The sequence below is a fragment of the Anser anser genome, assembly GCF_964211835.1.
Source record: "Anser anser genome assembly, chromosome: 27".
NCBI lineage: Eukaryota > Metazoa > Chordata > Aves > Anseriformes > Anatidae > Anser > Anser anser.
Window position 1 is genome coordinate 1,137,125 of NC_139748.1, and position 21,127 is coordinate 1,158,251.

General features: G+C 49.5%; 2 protein-coding genes across 3 annotated transcripts in view; both read left to right on the plus strand.

The window, feature by feature from the left end:
* The window catches only part of AMPD1 (adenosine monophosphate deaminase 1), a 22,493-nt gene continuing 1,366 nt past the window's right edge, over window positions 1–21,127 (plus strand). The window contains exons 1-14 of one of the 2 annotated variants that reach the window (XM_083812899.1): window positions 1–9,537; window positions 10,043–10,208; window positions 11,333–11,495; window positions 11,724–11,943; window positions 12,439–12,568; window positions 12,849–13,043; window positions 13,299–13,430; window positions 13,528–13,691; window positions 13,822–13,948; window positions 14,407–14,570; window positions 14,917–15,037; window positions 15,490–15,663; window positions 15,837–15,947; window positions 16,108–16,259. In XM_083812899.1, coding sequence (XP_083669025.1) covers window positions 9,365–9,537; window positions 10,043–10,208; window positions 11,333–11,495; window positions 11,724–11,943; window positions 12,439–12,568; window positions 12,849–13,043; window positions 13,299–13,430; window positions 13,528–13,691; window positions 13,822–13,948; window positions 14,407–14,570; window positions 14,917–15,037; window positions 15,490–15,663; window positions 15,837–15,947; window positions 16,108–16,259 — 2,192 coding nt within the window. In that variant the 5' untranslated portion in view covers window positions 1–9,364. Of the gene's footprint in view, window positions 9,538–10,042; window positions 10,209–11,332; window positions 11,944–12,438; window positions 12,569–12,848; window positions 13,044–13,298; window positions 13,431–13,527; window positions 13,692–13,821; window positions 13,949–14,406; window positions 14,571–14,916; window positions 15,038–15,489; window positions 15,948–16,107; window positions 16,260–21,127 lie in introns of those variants that run through there. The other variant, XR_014575692.1, reaches the window with a different exon arrangement.
* Window positions 18,983–21,127, plus strand: part of DENND2C (DENN domain containing 2C) — a 20,865-nt gene continuing 18,720 nt past the window's right edge. Inside the window, exon 1 of the mRNA XM_083812898.1 lies at window positions 18,983–19,119. Within this exon, the coding sequence (XP_083669024.1) occupies window positions 19,096–19,119 (24 nt within the window). The 5' untranslated portion in view covers window positions 18,983–19,095. The remainder of the gene's footprint in view (window positions 19,120–21,127) is intronic.

The window sequence follows — 21,127 nt, forward strand, 5'->3', positions numbered from 1 at the left end:
GTGTTTTGCAGCTGGCAGTTGGTGTTTGAAGGCTGTGTGGTCAGGTGTGAAAATTAAACATTCCTTTTGATATGGATTCATCATAACTTTCTACATTGTTTGGCATGTTCTACATGTCATTAAAAGTGTACTAGCTGGAACTTCAGAATTTGTGAATTCTCAAAATCATATGGGAGCTGGCAACTGAATCTACTTTCTCTTAGGTGTTCTCTTTCTCTTGGGCTGTATAAAATTTTAAAAGGGAAGGAGGCCTGTAAAGCAGGTACTTGGTCAGCAAGTATTTTACTGTTGGAACCAGAGGGATCATGCATCAGCTTTCAGGATGCTGTAGAGCTAACTTACATGGGTGGTACTCCAATCTATGATATTTTTGGTTCAAATCTATTAAGTGGTTTTACAAGATCAGGTTTTGTACCAGTTATGAGCACGAAGTAAATGACTGTACTTGGTTTCCAGCCGTGTATATATACACATATATATGAGTTATTGCAGTCAGTGAAGGTCCCTGGCAGTACATAATGGATATGCATCACATGATGCGTTAGGGCAAAAGTCAAGTCTGAGGAGCCATCTTCTTATGGGTTTGGGTCTGGGAGTCAGTACTTTTAAACAGAACAGCTGAAACCCTTTCTGAAGTTCTGGGACGAGGCAATGTCAAGTGCTACCCTTGCCTTTTAGTTTCGCCAGATAGATGAATGCAAACATTCAATGTAAGGTTCTTATGTCTAGCACAACCTACTGCTAGAGACACTTCTTTATGGAGCTGTGTTCTGTCCCACTCCCATGCAACCCTTGTGATGTTTGAGCAACATGTAAGCAGATGATTTGCTATCAGAGAGGTTTCAGTGCCAACAGAAAAAAAGTTTTGTGTCCTGAGTCCCTGCATGTTCATGCTGAGCTGCGATCTGTGACAGGGCATGAGCAGACCAGAAGGGAAACCCACACTATCTCATGCTGGAGCACAACTCTGGCCCTTCTTTGTTCTGTTCTATGTGCCCTTTCAGTTGAGGTGTTAAGATTTCTTAGAACTTTCCAGGGTATATGGTAATACCCATTTTACAGCTTGCTCAATTAACATCTGTTGATGGTGTTAAGTTGGACTTGGGAAAGCGGTGTGTTTGCCGGGAACAACTTGAGTCTGATGCAGTTCTTTAATCAGGGCTTTGCTAGCTGTGATTTTCAGGTATAAAATGCAACTGGCTTTTAAAAAAATATTTAACAGCAGCTTGTGGATGGTCAGCCAAATGTTACTGTGATTTTGGTGGCAACTCGTAGAGCACTGTGGAAGGACCAAACCCTAAAAAACTTTTGGAAAAATAATTTACAAGGTAAGCACACAAGTTTTTGCACGAGACGGTTCCCTAGAAATGGTTTTGTAGATTCAGTCCAAATGTTCTTATTTTGAACTAACAGCACTACACTGTTAGTACTAAGCTAACTTCATTATCCTAATAAGAACAGGCCATAAACAGCCTTGAGGTAAAATATTTTAAAAAATGTGTAATGTTCTTGTTCAAAAATTACCAGTGCAACTAATTGTAAAAATGTTTGTTACTGTTGACCGAGAACAGCCATTTAACAAGATAGTGTAACACCGTGGCTGGTTAATGTTAGTGCCCTACTCCATGGTCTTGTTCAAAAAGCATTGTTCAGATTTTGTTTTCATTGACATCAGAAACACTTCGGATGGTAACCATGATGCTGAAGTAGACACGTTTTTTAGCACAGTTAAGTGATGTAGAAAGAACTGGATTTCAAGCAATTTCAAGCCTGTGGGGGGAGGGAGATTAAAGAAGGTTTGTATCGCGTTCTAATCCTGTACTTAGTCCTTCATTACCCTGCAACCCTAAGTGACTGTGTGCAGCCTCCGGGATGGCTGGATACTGTTGGGATGTGGACTTTTTTTTTTTTTTTAATCCAAGGGCTAATTTGTTGTTACTTTGTGTAATTATCTGCTTTCAGTAATGCATCTCTGTTGGTTTGGAGTAAATTATTTTGCTTCTTAAATAACTTTTTTAAAGAATAAACTTTGTGAATTCTTTGGTTGTTTCTTTTGTGGTAGTGAGCTGGGGGCGGGATCACATAACTGCCTTTCAGAAGGCTTATCGGTGCTATCTGCTTTCTTTACAGGGTTTAGATTTACTCAGGTCATTGATTCCGTAATGCAGCATGAACAGCCGTGTTATGTATGTCCACTATCACACCAGTAAGGGGTGAGGCAGGCTTTGAGACATACTATAGGCTTGTTCCAGAGCCCAATTTTAATGACTTCACTAGTCTGTTGTCGTGCTTCTTGCTTTAGTTTTGTCTTTGTTTGCAGTGTGATCCATCATAACTTTTTTGTTGACTTTGTCCTTGAAAAAGATGCTTCCTAAGAGCAACAAAAGGTGAGAGAAGATTTATTCACTTCATGTCCTATGACTGAAATCAGCTATAAAGTTCCTGCTGTGTCCAGATCATGCTCTTTGTTAGGCTTTTACATTGCTTAACTCAGTCTTCTGAAATAGTTCTATATTGGCTTTTCTCCTGCATAAGGCAAATTGTATTGGACCACTGTAAATGTGCTACTAAGACATGGTGGCAGGCCTCTGGAACCCAGAGTCCAATCTGTTTTCTATGTAAGGAACTGAAAAATAGACTCTTAGTCACAGAAGACTTCACAAAATCACAGTGCAGCTATTGTAAAGCACTTGAAAATAAATGAAGAATCATACATGTGAGCTTGGGTTTTTCAGCTCCCTTTGTGTGTGCTGGCTGGTTTCCACACACTCAGGAGTGTTGGGAGTCTAGAGACGCTGCAAGGTTGGATGGAGACGCTGCCTTCTTGCACCTTTAGCCTCCGTGTCGCAATCCAGAGCTGTGAATTGTGGATGCTCAGATTAGAGTCTGCTGGACCTGACGTTTCCTTAGCAGTGAATCCCCAACTGTTCTCATTGCTGAGTATTCCAGCCATTTTTACCATCCTCAGTATCACAGGAATTCCAGCTTAGCTACGAGTTATTTGGTATTTCCATAAATAAAAGTGAATGGCATTAAAACAGTAACCTTGTTTCCTTTTTTTTTTTTTTTTCCTCCTTCCCTGAGCAGCTATAGGTAGCCAGTCATGATGAGACTGGCCCCAGCTGGTACTAGTTTCTATGGAAAAGTTGTTGCCCATCCTGGCATGGGGCTGCATTCTGAGAAAAAGTAACTTACAGTAAAGCAGCAGGTGCTGTCCCGCGTTGATTAAAGTTATCACGTGCTAAGGGCCTGGAGCTGAAGAAGCGCTGGTGAAGTTTACCTTTGAAAAGCACTTCTTCCGTTGCCCGAAAGATCCCCTTCCCTTGATGCAGATTCTTGTTCTATGCTAGGTATAAAACTCCTTGTATTGTGTAGCTGCATTAGTTGTTGCCTGTTCCATGCGAGATTCAGAATCATGGTACAGATGGATGCTTAAAAGAGAGGCTTTTCTTGGCTAATTAGGGAAGTTTTTCTACCTTATAATTATCTGTAACAATCTGTTACTAGAAGCTATTTCCCATCTTATCAAAGGACTCCGACTTTTGTTCCATGTTGGAGCAGAGGCTGATTTAAGCAGCCCTAGAAGAATCTGTGCAGGGGATGAGTAAGAGCAATGTGAGGAGAGAAGAAACTTTTGAGGCTCCTTAATGCAAGCACATCAAGAAGTGCACTTGTGAGTTTCCATGTCACATTCCTCTGTTAATACTTCTCCTCTTCAGGAATTGAAATCATTTGCTAGCAAAACTTGCCTGTAGACTTTTTGGACAGCAACCCCTCTGATAGAGCTGCTCTGCTAGGCAGATTGGAGGAAGAGTTTGCTAAATACCCTGAGCTGCCAAATTCCTGGCATGTTTGGCTATTTTTCTTTGAGTGAATCTAGGCAGAATGAAGGCATTTCAGAGATAAAGTATGGGGTTTTGTTTTGTTTTTCAGAACACCTCTAAAGCCTCTGGGTGTGAATCACTTTCCAGCTAAAAACAACTGGGGAGATGCCCTGCTTGCATTCAATACCTCAGTTTAAAGAGGCTGTAGTTCTAACTTTAGCTCAGCATACCCAACCTTTACTCATATTTCTACCATGAACCCAACTAATTTGACCCTGTGATTTAAACAGCCAGGGGATCAAGAGACCTCTTGAAGAAGGTAACCTCTGCACCCTAAAGGTTATCTTTGGTTTCAGATGTGAATCTCAAGGCCTTGATATGTCTAAAAAAGGTTGGGGACAGGTCTAATCCTTGTGGCAGAGCAAACAACCAGGACATAGCTTTTATTGATCTTAAATGGAATAGTTGAACAATAACGCAGTTTGGGGCAAACCGGTAAATGAGTAACAAGAATAATTCAGAAAGTGAAGACTCTTGTCAGTCTGAGAAAAGAGACTGGGTATTATTACAGATCAAGACTGTAACAGCATCCCAGGTTTGCCCTGTTGGCTGCACCTCTGCTTGCTGGGGAGGAAAATCAACTGATATTCTTGGGGAATATCTGGGAAATGGGGTTAAACTCCCTGAGTTATGGAGAATTTCCTAATTGTAACCCAGCATGTCTTAAAATTATGCACATCAAGAAGTGTTCTTCCAGAGAGAATTTCTGGATGCTTTGGAAATCATCTCAGCTGGAGATGCAGAGCAAAGTCCCAGCTCATCTTACTTGACTGACTGGTTGTGCCACAAGTTTCTCATGCACCCCATGAACAAAATCTATGACTTTTGCTTTATTTCATACTCTATGTCTTAGACAAGCAATTCTTTCTCTTATACCAGCCATCTTCTGAGACAAGACCTTTTCTTAGCCGTTCCTACAAAATATAGCACAGGAAGCACTTAACGTATATGCAATTCCAGACAATATTGTCTTTTCCAGGGGTGCTGATTATTTGTTCCCATCTCTGTTGGGACCGAAGTCACATTTTAAATCATCAGCAGGACTGTGATAACCTACGGCCTGAATGCTTTGCTTGATTTGTCCTGATCCCAATATAGTCTATCAAATCCATCAAGAAGTGAAGTATAAACAAACAAGAAAAGGCCCTGTTTCAAATGAAAACCATTGTATCCTGATCTGTTTAGGCTCACCGCTGCCCACCAGGAAGCTGAGACAAGCTCAGAGCCGCCTTGGCAATATGCAGTACAAATTCTGGCCATTTTCTTCAAGCAGGAGCTGTTTTCCAACTTCATGAGGAGATCCTAAAGGACTGGGTACAGTCCAGGCTGCCAGTATGCTAGAAGGAATCTGCTTAAAACTAGCCATTAAGAGGCACTTCACAAACTGATACTCTGCTCTTTCAAATCCAAGCCACCTTGTGTAGTTTAGGGGAGTTTTTTGGCACAGCTTGGATTGTGCAAAGTAGTGGTCACTGCAAGGTAAGCCTTGGTTATGGTTCATCACTTACAGAGGTAGGTGACACGTGGGCTTGCCAGCTGACTGAAAACCACTTTGCTATAATACAAAGTTATATAAAGGCAGTTCCTGAAAAAAATTAGGAACAAAATCATACCTTGTAGCTCCCTACAATTTTTTTTCTTTCCTCCCATTTTATATACCTGAGAAGATGTGAGGACACGTTCAACTCCTGCAGCTAAAATCCAGTCTTTCGAGTAGATATTTCTCTCAGGAAAAATCTTCTATGAATGGGACAGTAGTTGCTTAGACCACATCATGTGTACCTACCTTTTTGGTCCACAGCTCCTGTTCTGATGAAAATATCAGCCCTGTGCCTTAGGGATTTCCTCTAAATCATTGGTTTAACATGGAAGGCATCAGTTTTAGTCTCTCTTAAGAGACTGACTTGCATATTCTCACATTTTCCTGGGAGGTGGCAGTCTGGCCAGACAACAGGCAAAACTCTACTAAATGTGAAATGAAAGCCTAACTTAAATTTGAGCCCTGGTTTCACCTGTTTCAGTGGAAGTGCTTGTGGCTGCACTTTAAATAGTCCTGCAGTTCACCTCCCTTCTCCTTTTAAAGTGGGAGAGTCTAATTACAGGGAAGGGAAAGCAGTAAAATAAGTTAGGCTGCTGTGCACTCAGTCAGCTACTTGTGCTCTGTTACAGCAGGGTGTTACTTGGGGTTCTGCAAACTTGCTGCAAAGATGTCACGGGTGAAAATTCCAGGTAGGTCTGAAAGCAAGCAGTGAGACAGGGAGCACCAGGGCAGGCTCATTAGCTTACAGCCTCTGAGATTTTGGGTAGTGTGTTGTCTTTCTGGTTCAGGGGACTGAGATGGGGTCGGTCTTTGAGCATTTTCTTCCTGCATGGAGGCATTTTTGGATAGTGCAGCAAAATAATGGTGGTATTGCTTAAATCTTGCCCTGCTCATGCTGAAGAATAATATCGTCCACCCTGCCGTAGCCTGATATCAAATCGTTGTAGAAGGGGTCAAAGGGGTTTCAGGAGTCTCCTCCAGTCAACCTGGCTAAGCTCAGAAGACTTGGGGTGCTGCAGTCCCCAGGGGGTGGGAAGCCTCCTGGGTATCAGGAGTAGGGCTGGTCAGGCCTTGCAGAGCAGCACACAAGGGCATGTGGCTGCCATTACAAAGCCCTGAAGAACATAAGCACCGAATAGGTCTGATAAGAAAGAGCATGTTTAGAATTGCAGTGCTCTGTTGTGTGACAGATATGTCCTGGTAAGTGAAGCTGGTATTAAAGCCGTGCCCTGAAACATCAGTGGGAGTTTGTTGACCTTCATGAGTGTATTTTTCATCCACTAAAGAAATGAAAGGTCACACTAGGCATTTCTGGGATACTTAGTTTGCAAATGAATACATGGAGTTCAAATACCAGCACTGGACACATTTGAACTGCAAATGCAGGCTGGACTTTGGAAAATCAGCAGCTGGGGGCTGTGATGCCAGAACCCAGGTCTGAATTTTCAGGGTCAGATGGAAAGGGCATGAGCAGCACCCTCAAAATGTCAACGCCACCCTGTAAGACCAGGAGTGAAAAATCTGTGGAGCTGCAGTGTCTCAGCTGTCTGATCCTGTTGGTGAATAAGTGGAGATGTGACAATAGGTGGCAGGAGGATGAAAGAGAAACATTATGTTTGAAATCACTATCCATCCTGATCTTCATAAAGGGTGGTGGGTCACGGCCAAAAAAAAGCAGATAGCAAAGCAGCCCTAGCACTGAGTCACTAAAATGTTTGCTCTTTTGTTGAGGTAGGAGAATGCTGTTTTGCCCTCTTAAGTCATTTCTGTGCTCTTCTGCATCCCTGTCCCTGAACAGAGGTGTAGGGGAAGACCTTCCAAGACAGCTGGGTCCTATTAGATGAGTAGGTATCTGGTAGTTGCTTGTAATGTTGACTGAGATGATCTAGGTTCTAGAAAATATTCTTCCCCTTGGACAGCTGCAGGGAAACCCAGAGCTTACTGTAAGGCAGTAGCCAGATCTGAGCTCTGTAAAAGAGCCTCAGTTGGATGGCATTCGCAATGTGGTTCATCTACGCGCATAGTGCTGAAGCTATTATCATGGCACAGTGAATACTGAAATTACATCCTTGTAGTGTAAAAAGTGACAAGTACTATTCTTTCTTTTGTAAGTGGAAGGCTTTGCCTAAACTTGTACTTCACCAGTCCCTTTTAAATCACTGATTTGATGATTAGGCAAAAAGGTTTAGATTTTTAAGGGCTTATCACATCTGTTTTTGTTTTGTTTCTGTTTCATCTCAAACAGCAGAAGAGAAAGGTGAGTATTGTTGTTTTCGTTTTTAAATGTTCTGCTGTGTTACTGTCCAGACATGATCACTGGAAACAAACAGCAGTTACATGATCATGGTGAACTTTTAGCAGTTCAAGAAGATGCTATTTCTCAGCAGTGCCTGTTGTGCCCCTCACTGTTTCATGGAATGGTTTGGAACTTCAGGTCCCTTGGTACATGAAGCTGCTTTTTGTTAAATACTGTCCTAGCACCCCCAAGCTCCTGCTTAGAGGACTGCTTTCCTCTGTGGCAGGAGGAGAAATGCTCTGCAATTTCCCTTGCGCCTATTCACGCTTTTTTTTTTTCCTAAACAGAGATCCAGCCTAAATTAACTTTTTTTAAATGCATCCTGCTCCTAGTGGATTTGATCCATAAGGGAACAGATTCAATGCTTCACCTCCTTTACTCAGGCTGAAACCCAGAGTACGATGTCCCTGCCCTTGTCTTCCTACTTTGTTTGCTAAGGCCATGTGTGTCAACACCAACCATTTATTACTGAAATCTTGGTTTTGCGACATTGCACTGCTGAGAAATGGACCTAGTGCCAAAATTTGCCCATGTGTTTACAGCTCAGCACAAACCCCTTTGCCTTAACATATGGTAGCAGGAAAGGAAGCCACTGTGTTATGTTTCCCAACTAACCTACTGCTAGGACCTCGGAACTGTAAACTCAGGAGTATGCTGTTTTGTTCCCCCACAAGACCCTGTGGGAGCAGAAGTTGGATAGGTTCAATGCTGAAAATCTCTTTTAGGTGTAGCATATTTCTGTCATGCATGTCAGTCCTTTCTGCTTTGGTCCTCACCTGCTGACCACGATGTCCTGTTGGACATGTCAATGGTGTGGTCCCACGTGCCCTTCTTTCAGCATCGATCTTCACTATGCTTCATGCTGAGCTGCCAACTGCCAGTGAAACCTGCTCAGCTAGTGTCCATATGCTGCTATGCAAGTGTGCGCTTTGAGGAGATGTTCCCAGAAGAGCCCTTGGGTTCTTGTTTTATGGTATTTTGCTGGCAGTAGAAAGGCTTTTAACTACCCTCTTCTGCTCCCTAAAACTCCAACCAACCTTGTGTCCATGGGGACTTTTCATAGAGCCATGTTATCTGGCACCTTTGCAGGATGCTGAATGTGATGGGCTGAGGGGGGTCTAGGCCACACGTTGGTACCCTAGCTAGGAGCTATTCAGCTGCCTTGTGATGCCAGGAACTATTTTGGCTGCCAGCTTTGTCCATCTCCATGTCCACCTCTGTCTTCATCCTGCTTGGATGCCTTGTGGAACAAGTGGGCCTTGGACTTCCTGGAGTTACAAGGGCTCTGCCAGTCTTTTCCTCTTCCCCCGGTGCATAGTCTCCTAAGTGTCCTTCCCAAGGAGTGGAAAGTGGCTTCTTTCTCAGCCTTTTTGTGCTACTGTCAGACTGTGGGTTGTGTTTACCTTTTCCGGTGTGCTGCGGATCTCTAGGTATGTCTCCGGTCCACAATGTGTGGGACAGGCCCTGTAAGCTTGTTGAAAAGTTTGGAGGGTGCTCAGAGTCTCCCAGGTGGGGTGGAGGTGGTGGTGTATTAAGGAGATGAGAACTGAGCTCTAAGCTGACGGCAAGGAGCACCTTCCTGTTGGGGTGGCTGGGAGCCAGGTGCCTGTGTGACCCTGCATCCTGCTCTTTCTCCTTGCAGAGATGGATGAGGCAATGCGCTCCTTCGCAGAGAAGGTCTTTGCCTCTGAGGTGAAAGATGAGGCGATCAGGCAAGAGATCTCTCCTTTTGATGTGGAAGAGGTCTGCCCCATCTCGCGCCAGGAGATGAGAACACACATGATGCTTCAGGAGAGTTCCTCCACAGCAGAAAAGCGGTGAGCAACAACCAGGGTAGTAGGGGAGAGGGAGTGGAGCAGTGTCTGCTCATCCCCAGCCAGAACTGGAAGAAAGCAGGGGGAACATAAATCAAGGTCTGTGAAAACAGTTCACGACAGCCACAATGGGTTACTTCCTTGGTAATCCCAGAGCATCTGTCAGGTGCTTCAGGGTTTCCTTTCCAAGTGTTCCCACTGATGGACAGAAAGACACCCTTGGCCTGTTACCTCAGCACTAGCACCACAGTGGCCACAGCTCTGCTGGAGAGCTGGGAGACCTTTCTCTGGAAAGGTGCAACCTCCAAAGACTGCGTGTGCTTTTGAAAGTCTGTGGCCACTTAGTGTGCTGTAGCTTCTGCTCTTGGCAGTGTCTGTTCAAGGTGCTCAGAAAGCACCAGTGAGATGGTTGATGTTGTGCACAGCTGGAACGTGACTGGTAAGTGCCCCTGACCTGTGTGTGGCCACGGAGTCAGGGCTGTTTGCCTGAGGCTTTCCTCCCTGGCAGGAGGAAGCGCATGCTCCGCCTGAAGACAATTGCACTGGCACTCCCTGTTGCTCAGAAGTCTATAACCAGGCTGTCCACTATTGATGAGGTCATCTCTACCTCCCCCCTGTACCAAGCGGTGCCTGACTTCCAGAGGGTACAGATCACAGGGGATTATGCCTCTGGGGTAGGTACTTGCATGGCTATTCAACTTCCCCATGCTGATTATCACCTCACCTAGTCCTTGCCTGGCCCTCCTGAGTGCCAATTGTCACAGGAGTCTTCACCAGGTGCAGTGGGGACAGTCTGTGTCTTCCAGCTCTATTTGTGTCTCATAAGCATCTAACGGTGTCCTGCTGCATCCCTGGAGGATCTTGAACTGAATTCCCTAAGGAGTCTCTGGGGATGCTGCGTGCTTCCCATGAGATTCTCTGTACAGTGGGGGAGGGCACGGAAGGGTCGGAGATGCTCATTCTGCTGCAGCCTGCTCCAGCTTGCACACAGCTACGCCTTTCTGAGACCTGTGCACACATTGCAGAATCACAGACTGGTTGAAGTTGCAAAGGATCTCCGGAGGTCATCTTGTCCAACCCTACTGCTCAAGCAGGGTCACCTGGAACTTGTTGGACAGCACTGTTAGCACAGCTTGTCCTCATTCCCCCTTCTCCTCCTCCTTTCTTCCACAGCCTCCTGTTGTGTTTGTGCTGCTTAAGAGATGCTGATGGCAGATTGCCCCCTCCTGGGCTGGGACAGGGTGCTCAGCTTGGAGCTGCATAGCAGAGGAGCCGTTAGGGGAAGCTGAAACTCCATCCATGCACAGGCACATTCCTTCTGCCATGACTGCGCCTAGCTGCAGCTACTGCTTGGTATTCTGTCATGCTGCTCCAGTCTGGCCAATCTTAAATGCCCAAAACACTTGTCTGTGCAGTAAATCACAAATTCTTGACATACTGGCTCAGTGTATGTTGTTGGTCATGCTTCAGTTTTCAGCCTGGGCTCCAAAAATAGCTTCCAGTGTTCTGCCCAGGCCTGGCTTCCATTTCAGTGCCAGCTACAGCTTGAGGTGAGGAATGTAAGAGGAGATGACAGCTGAAATTCATTTGTTCTGGCATGAGGAACTTCCCTTTGCCATATTCAAGACTTTGCCCATCATCCCTTCTTTGTCCTGCTCAGGCAGAGCAGTGGGAAGGAGGGAATGATTGCAGCTTGCTGTAAACATAGCTGTACTCTTTGCATTTTGATGCACCAGGGTCTCTCACAAGCAGCTGGGTTCCTGTTGTGTGGTTGCATTCAACAAAAGCTCTATTGCAGGTGACAGTTGAAGATTTTGAAGTTGTCTGCAAAGGCCTGTACCGTGCCCTCTGCATTCGGGAGAAATACATGCAGAAGTCTGTGCAGAGATTCCCCAGGACGCCATCTCAGTACCTGCGTGCTATTGAAGGTGATGTCTGGAGGGCAACTGACGCTGGCCCAGGTACTTTTAGGCACCTGCAGGGTTTTGCTCTCTTGCTTCAGCCTGGGACAGCCAGGTGTCAGAAAGGGGTTGTGAAGTGCTCCAAGGGGAGATTGCTTACCCAGGCTGCTGCTTCTGTGTCACAGTGCTGGGGCTATTCCTGCCCTGTGTTGGGGGTGGAGGAGCACGGCAGGCTTGTGGGGTTTTGGCTGGCAGCCTGTGCCCCATGGTATTCTCCCCTTGGTCCAGTGTTCACCCCCCCACTGAAGGATGGACAAGATCCCTTTGAAACTGGGAATCTTGCTGAGGACCTGGGATACCATCTTGAGATGAAGGATGGGGTAGTTTACATCTATGGTGACAAGGCAGCAGTTGGAAGAAAGGAGCCAAAGGACCTGCCCTACCCCTGCCTGGAGCACTTCGTTGATGACATGAACTTCCTCTTGGCCCTGATCGCACAGGGGCCTGTGTAAGTGCCCAGCCTAGCACGGCTGCATGCAGCCAAACAGGAGGGCCAGGGAAAAGCTAGAGTTGCCCCTTCCTCTCCCTGAAAGGAGGGAGGAACCCACTGATGCCAGCCCAGTGGCTGGAAGCCTGAACAGGAACCTTCTGCCAGACCTAGACCTCTATGGCAGAGGCCTTGGAGGAGCACTGTTGAGGGATGGCCGGCCTCAGGATCCCACCTGGCCATGTGTGCAGCCTGCTGGCTACCCAAGCGTCCTTGGCCCTTGTCAGCAATCTTGGCTGGGGTCTCGAGCAAAGTCAGTGTTCAGGGGTTGGAGACGCCCACTGCGGGTGTGTTCATACCTGGCAAGACCTTCCTGCAAAGCTCTGTGATACAGCCAGAAGCACCGCAGGGAGGCAGGCTAGAGCAACGTGAGTTCCTCCACCTCAGGCGAAAGCTCCATCCCGGTGCGTTTGTCCGGCTGTGCCCAGTCACTGTTCTGCCCTTTGCTTTTACCAGTAAGACCTATGCTCATCGGCGCCTGAAGTTCCTTTCATCCAAGTTCCAGGTGCACGAAATGCTAAATGAGATGGAGGAGATGAAAGAGGTGAAGAACAACCCCCACCGTGATTTCTACAACTGCCGGAAGGTAAATGGCAAGACTCACAGCCCTAGTGACCCTGCAGCTGAGCTGTCGTGGTACCTGCCCCTCCCTGAGACATGTAGATGTTAGAGTCAAGGTCTGGGACACCTGCATTGCGCCTGCTAATGGGATGGGACTGACACGGCTGCTTTTGGCCTATGCCATGGCTGGGCTGAGCCATGCTCCCCACACAATTTGGTCTCACTTAAGGGGTTTGTTAGCCTCCCTGTGGTGGTACCCAAGCATCCCATCTTGAAGCTGGATAGCTGTCCCTCTGCTTTCTCAGGTGGACACACACATCCATGCTGCAGCCTGCATGAACCAGAAACACCTTCTGCGTTTTATCAAGAAATCTTACCGTGTGGATGCTGACCGTGTAGTTTATGATTCCAAGGGCAAACAGCTCACCCTGAAACAGCTTTTCCAGCAGCTCAACCTGCACCCGTATGACCTGACAGTGGATTCCCTGGATGTCCATGCAGTAAGTGGTAGGGCACTTACTGTAGAACCATTCTTATATCATTCTCCCCCCCTTATATCATATCCACCCCTGCAGGCATAGCTTTTCCCCCTCCACGTGTACTCCCATGGCACACTGCACACTGCACATTGGTGTTTGTGGTAGGGTTCAGCAGCTCCTAGCTTTCTGGGTTCTTTAGATCAGCCCCTGCCCAGCTGGTATGCTTGGGACCCAGCCTGTGTTTGCAGGATTCGCCCCTAATCACCTCTACTTCAGGGGCGGCAGACGTTCCAGCGCTTTGACAAGTTCAATGCCAAGTACAACCCTGTGGGTGCCAGCGAGCTGCGTGATCTCTATCTGAAGACAGAAAATGCTATCAATGGCGAGTACTTTGCTACCATCATCAAGGTAGGAATACAGGGCAGGAGAAAACACTTAATTTGTGGTGCTGCTGTGCCCAGGGGATGGAAGATCCCTGTGCACTGTCTGTTCTCTTGGTTCTCAGGAGGTTGGCTCTGATCTGGAGGATGCCAAGTACCAGTATGCGGAGCCTCGCCTCTCAATCTATGGGCGATCAGCTGAAGAGTGGCACAAGCTAGCCAGCTGGTTCAACAGGCATCGGGTCTATTCCCCCAATATGAGATGGATGATCCAAGTACCTAGGATTTAGTATGTGCTGTGGTTCTGAGAGAGCACTGCGCCTTATAGCATGCTATAACTTATTCTTTTACCTGAAGGGATTATGGGAAGAGTGGGCCATATTCCTCTGCTAGTGGTTAATCCCTGTCTCTGTCCACAGTGATGTGTTCAGATCTCAGAATTTCCTCCCACACTTTGGGAAGATGTTGGAAAATATCTTTGTTCCTGTGTTTGAGGCAACTGTCAATCCTCAAACCCACAAGGAGCTGAGTGTCTTTCTACGCCATGTGAGTGTTACCTGATGGTGTTATCAGGGTGTGGTGAGCACGTTCCTGTTTGTGCACAAGAAATAGGGCATTGGCTTTGCCTGACATGGAACGGGTCATCAGTGGGTTTGCAGCTCTTCTGCCACATTCTGGGAAAGGATGTATGTCCAGAAGTGCTGGAAGGAAGAGGTCAGGCTCCCTGGGCTGGGCTGCCATGGGACTGTAAGAAATGCTGTCCACTTACCTCCTGGAGAAGTGGTTTAATGTGAGCTTTCTTTCTACCCCTTGATAGAGCTTAGGGGTTTGTGAGAAGTAAGGTCTGCAACCTTACTCCTCAATTCTGCTCCTGGGTAGGGCAGGGGTGTGGGCTACAGCCAAGCTATGGTAAGCTGCAGTGGGGCAGGTTGAGGCAGCCTACCTGGGCACGATGAAGTGGGGAGCTTTGAGATACAGCTTTTTTTTGTTACTTTGCCAAGCAGATCACTGGATTTGACAGCGTGGATGATGAATCCAAGCACAGCGGACATATGTTCTCCACTAAAAGTCCAAAGCCAGAGCAGTGGACTTCTGCGAAGAACCCATCCTATACCTACTATATATACTATATGTATGCCAACATCCTGGTGCTTAACAACCTACGCAGGTGAGGCCCAGGATCTGCTAAGAGACCTGCCTGATGGACTGGCAGAAGGTGGCAGAGGCCCTCCTTGCTCTGCCACCAGCGTAGTTTGGAGCTTCATGTCCCAGAGCAATTTCCAAACACTCCTCAGTAGCAAATGTGATGGACTAGGGTAAAACATTAGGATTGTAGAGATGTGTTCATTGCATGCACAGCGAAGAAAGGAGAACAAGTAATGTGCTCTTAGGTCAAGTTGGGTTATTGGGGGACACACTGGCAGGGGCTGAGCTGGACCTGAAGTCAAGGGATATCACAGCACATGCCACCTAACCCTGTTTACCTGCTCTGAGTCCTCCTTCCATGTGCTTAGGCAGCGTGGTATGAACACATTCCTCTTCCGTCCACACTGTGGGGAAGCTGGGGCCATCACACATCTGCTTGCAGCCTTCATGACAGCAGACAACATCTCCCATGGTCTCAACCTCAAGAAGGTGAGTGGAATAGTCTGCCACAGAACAGCCCAGGAGTGGCAGAGGAGAACATGTTCACAGCTGATCCTCTGTTTTCAACTGACAGATGACAGCCTGGCTTCAGGCAGATACTGCACGATTCCCTGGGTTTCCCCAGGCATGTTTGGGGATGTAGTTGTGAAATGTATTTACATTTCCAAAGGGTTCAGCATTACAGACCTATAATTGGATAAATCTGTTATCTTTGGAATCACTTGAGGTCTAAAATCATCCAGATTTCAAATCTATTGGTGTCTCATGCTCCCTGTGAGCCCTGGAGGATTGCTAGCTTGCCTACCTGTCCTTTTGCGCGACACAAGCACGGTGCATCCGATTCTTGGCTGAGGAACTGGGTTGATCTGAGGTGTGAGCCTGAAGAGGTGGAGGTCACAGCAGCTTTATCCGTAACCTGACAACTCTGCTCTCCTTTGCAGAGCCCAGTGTTGCAGTATCTATACTTCCTTGCCCAAATTCCCATTGCTATGTCCCCGCTCAGCAACAACAGCCTCTTCCTGGAATATGCTAAGAATCCATTGCCTGACTTCCACCAGAAGGGCCTCATGGTGTCCCTTTCTACAGATGACCCCATGCAGTTTCATTTTACCAAGGTACTGTGTCAGCTCATCACCTCTCACTATCCGAACACGGGCTGGAGTGCAGGGCCCTGGCTTGTCAGCGGAGCCGGCGGTGTTTGCAGAGGGTCTGGCCTGATGGGCCATCTCTGGGCAGCCGGGCTGCACAGGCAGAAGCAGCCGCCCTCTAACACAGCCTTTGGCTGCAGGAGCCCTTGATGGAGGAGTACGCCATCGCTGCCCAGGTCTTCAAGCTCAGCACCTGTGACATGTGTGAGATCGCCAGGAACAGCGTCCTGCAGTGCGGCCTGTCCCATGAGGTAGGTGTCCCCCGGGGAGGGCAGGCTCGGCTGAAGGGACCAGGAGCGCAGCTCTGCCGGCCTGCTCGGGGCCGGGCCCTGCGTGGCAGCAGCCGGTGTTTCCCCCGGGTGCTGCTGGCAGGGGGCCGCGAACATCGGTGCCGTGCCTTGTGTGTGGCAGGAGAAAGCCAAGTTCCTGGGTGAGAACTACCAGGAGGAGGGGCCCCAAGGCAACGACATCCGGAAGACAAACGTGGCTCAGATCCGCATGGCCTACCGCTACGAGACCTGGTGCTACGAGCTCAACCTCATCGCCGAGGGCCTGAAAGCCGAGTAGGAGCACGGACGGCGGCAGGCCCCGGCGGAGGGGCCTCGGGGGCCGGGCCCCCTGCGGACAGCGGCGGGACCTGGGGCGCGGGCAGGGCCGCGGGAGCTCAGCGGCAGCCGCCGGCCATTAAACGGCGTCTGCCAGCAGCTGGAGCGGCCTGCGGGGTGCGGCGGGGCGGGGTGAGCGGCGGCGGGGCGGGGCGGGGCGGCCGCGCCCCTCAGCGCGGGGCTCCGGGCGGGCGGCTCCGCGCGGGGTGTGTGCGGGGCCGGGGAGGGCGGACGGGACGGGGCGAGCCGCGCACCGCACCGCACAGCACCGCACGGGCCCGGCGAGGGCCTCGGGCCGCGGCGCTGCCGCGGAGACCCGGCCGCAGAGGCGAGCGGTGTGCCGCAGCCGGGCGGGGGCCGTGGTGCCCGGCCGGGGCCCCGCCGCGCTGCCGGCCGCGGAGTCTTCCAGGGCCCGTGCCCTGCGCGGGCCGGGGCGGGCGACAGGAGCGTTCCCGCGGCGGGTGGGGGACGAGCGAGCGGGAGCCGAGCCCGGCGGGGAGGCGGCTGGGCCTGCCCTGGACGAGCCCCAGCCCCGCGTTTCGCCCCGTCCTTCACCGAGCGTTCCTGCGGGGCAGGTTACTCGTCCGTAGTCCGAAGCGGCAGGGTAGCGCCAGGTACCTCTGCTCTTCCGTCTCGAGCGGCCGTCGGGGCCCCTCCCCGCCGCGCTGTCCGCGCAGCACCGGGCTCCCCCCTCGCTGCCGGTCCGCCGGGCACCGGCCCCCCCCACCCCCCCCGGCCGAGCGCCGCCCGAGCCGGCCCCTGCGCGCTGCGAGCGCAGCCGTGCCGAGCAGGAGATGAGCCGCGGGGAAAAGCGCCTGGGGAAACGCACGTGGGTGCTCGTGGCGTGTGCCGCCCCTGCGTGGCGCGGCTACGGAAGGCCGGGGGGCGAGGAGCGGGTGCGGGTCCTGCTGCGGGGGGAGGGAGAGCGGCGCGGGGGGCAGCTGCCGAGCGAGCCGGGTGCTGCGCGGGCGGGGCCCTGCCCGCGGGAGGGGGGCGGGGGGGGGGGTGCAGCTCGGTCACGGGCGGGTGATGAAGGCCCCGAGCAGGCCGTTTGCTGGGGCGGTGGAAGCGTCCTGGCCGGGACCCGCAGCCCCGTTGTTCCCCAGCATTGCAGTGTTTCCCTCAGTCACCGGTCAAGCCGGCTGTCCCTTCAGGGGCTCGCAGGCGGTATCGAGGGAATTGTCCACCATCCGAGCATTTAGAGAATAAAAATTCCTGCAGGGATGATCCTGTGGTGGGAGAAGAAAGGGACCCAAAAAGGCTCCTGGGCAGCCTGTCCTAAAATGTATGGCCCTGGCTGCGTGTTCCAGTTTGTCATGGGGCGGGGGGGGGTAAATGCAGAGAACATGTGGGGATGCCGGCTGTGTGTGCTGGGGGGGATTAAACGGTGCTGTGTAGCAGCCTTATGAAACGTTCCTACTTGAAACAACCGGCTGGAGGGCCTGCCCTGGAGCACTGAGCCCTAGTACTGTGCACTGGTGCTTAGCAAAGTTCTTAAGCTCAGTCTTGCTGTACGGATGTGGCTCCTTGTTCCCTGTAGCTCTGGCTGCTTTGGGAACGCGTTACCTGGATGCGTGTCTGAAAGGTTTTCCAGTGCTGTCCTCGAACTGCACCCTCCAAAGCCCTTAGAGCAGCTGCTTCCATGCTGCTGAGATTTTTCCAAAGGAACGAGTGGCAGTTGTCCTGGCCCCACACCACTCACCTGTGGTGGCCTTTGTAATGTGAGGGTGTTTGTGGTTTTATGGTGATACCATCAGCCTCGGGGGAATTAGATACCTGGTTCAGAAGTGAGAACAGGAGGGAGTAAATCTGTTGACAGACTCTCGCTTCTGATAGTTGCACCAAGAAACTGCTGCAGGATCACTCGTGTTTGTGTTTAATTTTCTCTCTGTCCCCCCGTGGTTCTGAGTTCTTACATGAAGCTGCACCATTTCTGGGGCATGTAGGCAGTCCATGGTGTAGTGTCCCAGACAACTGCTGTTTTCAATATTGCGAACCTGCGTGTTTAGCTACCGTAAGTCAGGTTAAAAAAAGCAAGCCTTTAGTAGTGTGGGTTCTGTCTGTATGTCCTCTGCTGTGAAAGCTTTCACAGCTTATATGTTTAAACATATATTTTTTTTTAGCATGGGTAGAAACTTACTTTCAAGAATTGGAATTTCATCCCTTCAGAAAAACAGTGGAAATTGAGAGTCAGACATGTCTTTCTTGTCTATATAAAAGTTTTAGGATCCATGACAGAGGTCAGACTTAATCTCCTTTGGACACATAGTTAAGATTAGCATGACACTTGCTGTGTTTGGGATCTGTGCTGTACATTGCCAGGTATTTGATAAGATGGGACTCCATTCCATGGCACGATATGCAGAAGCTTCAAATGAGTTAATAACTAGAGTTGCTTTGAATGGAGGTGGAAATGACTAAGCATGCCACATTCCTGAAGCATTACTTATTTTGATATGAAATCTGCTTGTTCGGTACTGCCCACATCTTTCAGGCATCAGCGTGACAGTTTTGTTCAGAAACGCTTTGGGTTTGTTCTGGAGCTGAACAGAATGAGAGTAGCTGAGAACTCTGGAAGGGATCCTTGCTGCCATGCTGACTGCCCCCTCATCCCTTCAGGACAGCTTCTCTAGCCTTCTGAAGACCAGAAGCTGTCTTGTATTTGGCTACCAACCCAGGAAACTTAATGACGAGGAGGTTTGTTGTCTCGTAGGTGGTTTAGAACTGCATAGAAGGTGCAAAAGATTGCTTCAGAACTGCATGGGCTTACCAAATCAGTGATTTGCTTGTTCTCATGCCTGTTGTACAGCAGGATAAGGTAAGGTGGTGTGTTAGTGTCTATGTTTAGCTAATTACCTGCCAGCATGATTATGGTGAGGGGGTTTGCAGGGAACCAGTAGCACCAGCAGCTGGTGGGCTTGACCTCGGCATTTATTCTTGGACAGTGCTGGCACCATTCTCTCCCTGAACATGTGGTTTCAGGAAACTGGATTGTCTTGAGGCTGCATGGAAAATGTGTAGCACCCTCTCTGGCTTTCTGAGTTGGAAAAAGAGTAAGGGCTGCCTGTCATGTGCTGTGAATGTGCCTTTATTCCTTTGCTTTGGATGAAGAGGTGGAAACTATCTTCAGACAGCATGGATCTGAGAGGCACTCTTTTGGGGAGAAATGTGTGATACTTCTAGTGTGTTTTGTGTAGAAATGATTTAATGTCCCTTTGTCCATGACTGTTGCTTTCAGTGAGGTAATTCAGTATTTTCGGCTGCATTGGACTGCTGTAAGTACTAATGCCATAGGGATGATAAACTTGGCTTTTGTGGAAATACTGAAAAGCACACTGGGGCCACTGAGGGAGTTTGGAAGAAGACATCAAGAAGGAAGCAGTCACTGAAAGTCTAGTTAGTTTGTGAAAATGGTGGTATTTGTGGTCCCTGATACACAAGTGCTGGCTGCCTGACTTAGGTGGTCTCTGACAATTGTGTAGCCCTAAGCTATGTATCAGACTTTCTCAGGCTGTCTCTGAGGGCTACCTGGTGTGGGTCAGACCTCTCCGATCTCTTTCTTCACCAAACATCAGGTTCTACTCCTTGCCCTGGCTCACGTAATGAGCTTAGATTGAATGCCTTGTGCTTGGTAACAGTCACCTGCTTTGCAAGCCTGTACAGGTGAAGAGCCACGTTCTTCTTCTTGGAGGATGGGTTGTTTGGGAAGGCGGAGTTCAGGGTTGTGGCTGGTGGAGCAGACTGAGCAGGCTGTTTGTATGTGCCCAAGGAAGCTGGCAGTGTTGGGGAAAGAAAGCTGCCGGTGCTGTAGGGAAGCAAGGGAGCCTTTGGTGCCACGTGTGGGCTTGCTGTCATCAGCATGGAGCTGCGTACGCTGTGGCTGGCAGGGGAAGATGTTGAAGTGCCTTGAAGCACTTAGTCCTGTGAAAAAAGCATTGCTCCCTGTTCAAGGGGGACTGACAGAGCTCTTGTTTGGGAACTTTGTCTGTGTGGGAATTTCTGCAATTTTCCTTCCCAGACTGGTTTGCTGCAGCACTATGCTAGGACTGGCGTTCTTCACTACAGTCTCTCCTGAAGTGCTCGAGTTTTGCGTATTGCTCTCCCTAGGTCTGGTGACCTTTTCTTCTCTGAAGACCACTCACTGCTTGCTTTGGGTGGGATGCTGGTTTCTCCTTTCTCAGAACGCCTGAGGATTCTGGTGCTAAGCCTGTTTTTTGTTACGTGTTCCTGGCTGCATCTTCCTGGTGTGCTGGTGTTGGTGGCCTTCGACCAGTGGGAATGGCTCAGACTATAGCACATTGCAGGGTCCTTTGGAGGCCTGTCCCTTTGCGAGTTCTGCTTCCAGTGGTCCTGTGTTTGAAGAACTTGGCGGGAGTAGAGATGCCTGGCTTGAGGCTGTGCTGGCTGAAGGGAAGCTGTTTTGCCCTCTCTCCTAGACTGTCTTTTCCCGTTAGAACTCATGCTTTCTTGCCAGCTTGTGCTTCGGGCCCCCAGGAGCAGCCCTGAGCACCGTTTCTCTAGAGCAGTTCCAATGGTGTAGGGAAAGGGAAAGTTGCTTTCCTGTCTGCTAATCAGGGCCATGCAGACAGGGGTTGAGGAAGGATGGGTCTGCTCTGGCTCAGGATGTTTTGGAAACGATACCTATTTATAGGAGATGGCAGCTGCCCCTGGATGCCTGTGAGCAGCAGGGGAGCAGCCTGGCTGTGTGGGAAGAGGGTCTGACAGCGGGGTGGTGGCACTGCAGTACCCTGGGCAAGGGTGTGGGTGGAGAGAGCGGGGCTGTAGCTGTGGTTTGCTGTTTCTTATCTTGCTGCTCTTGTTTTATG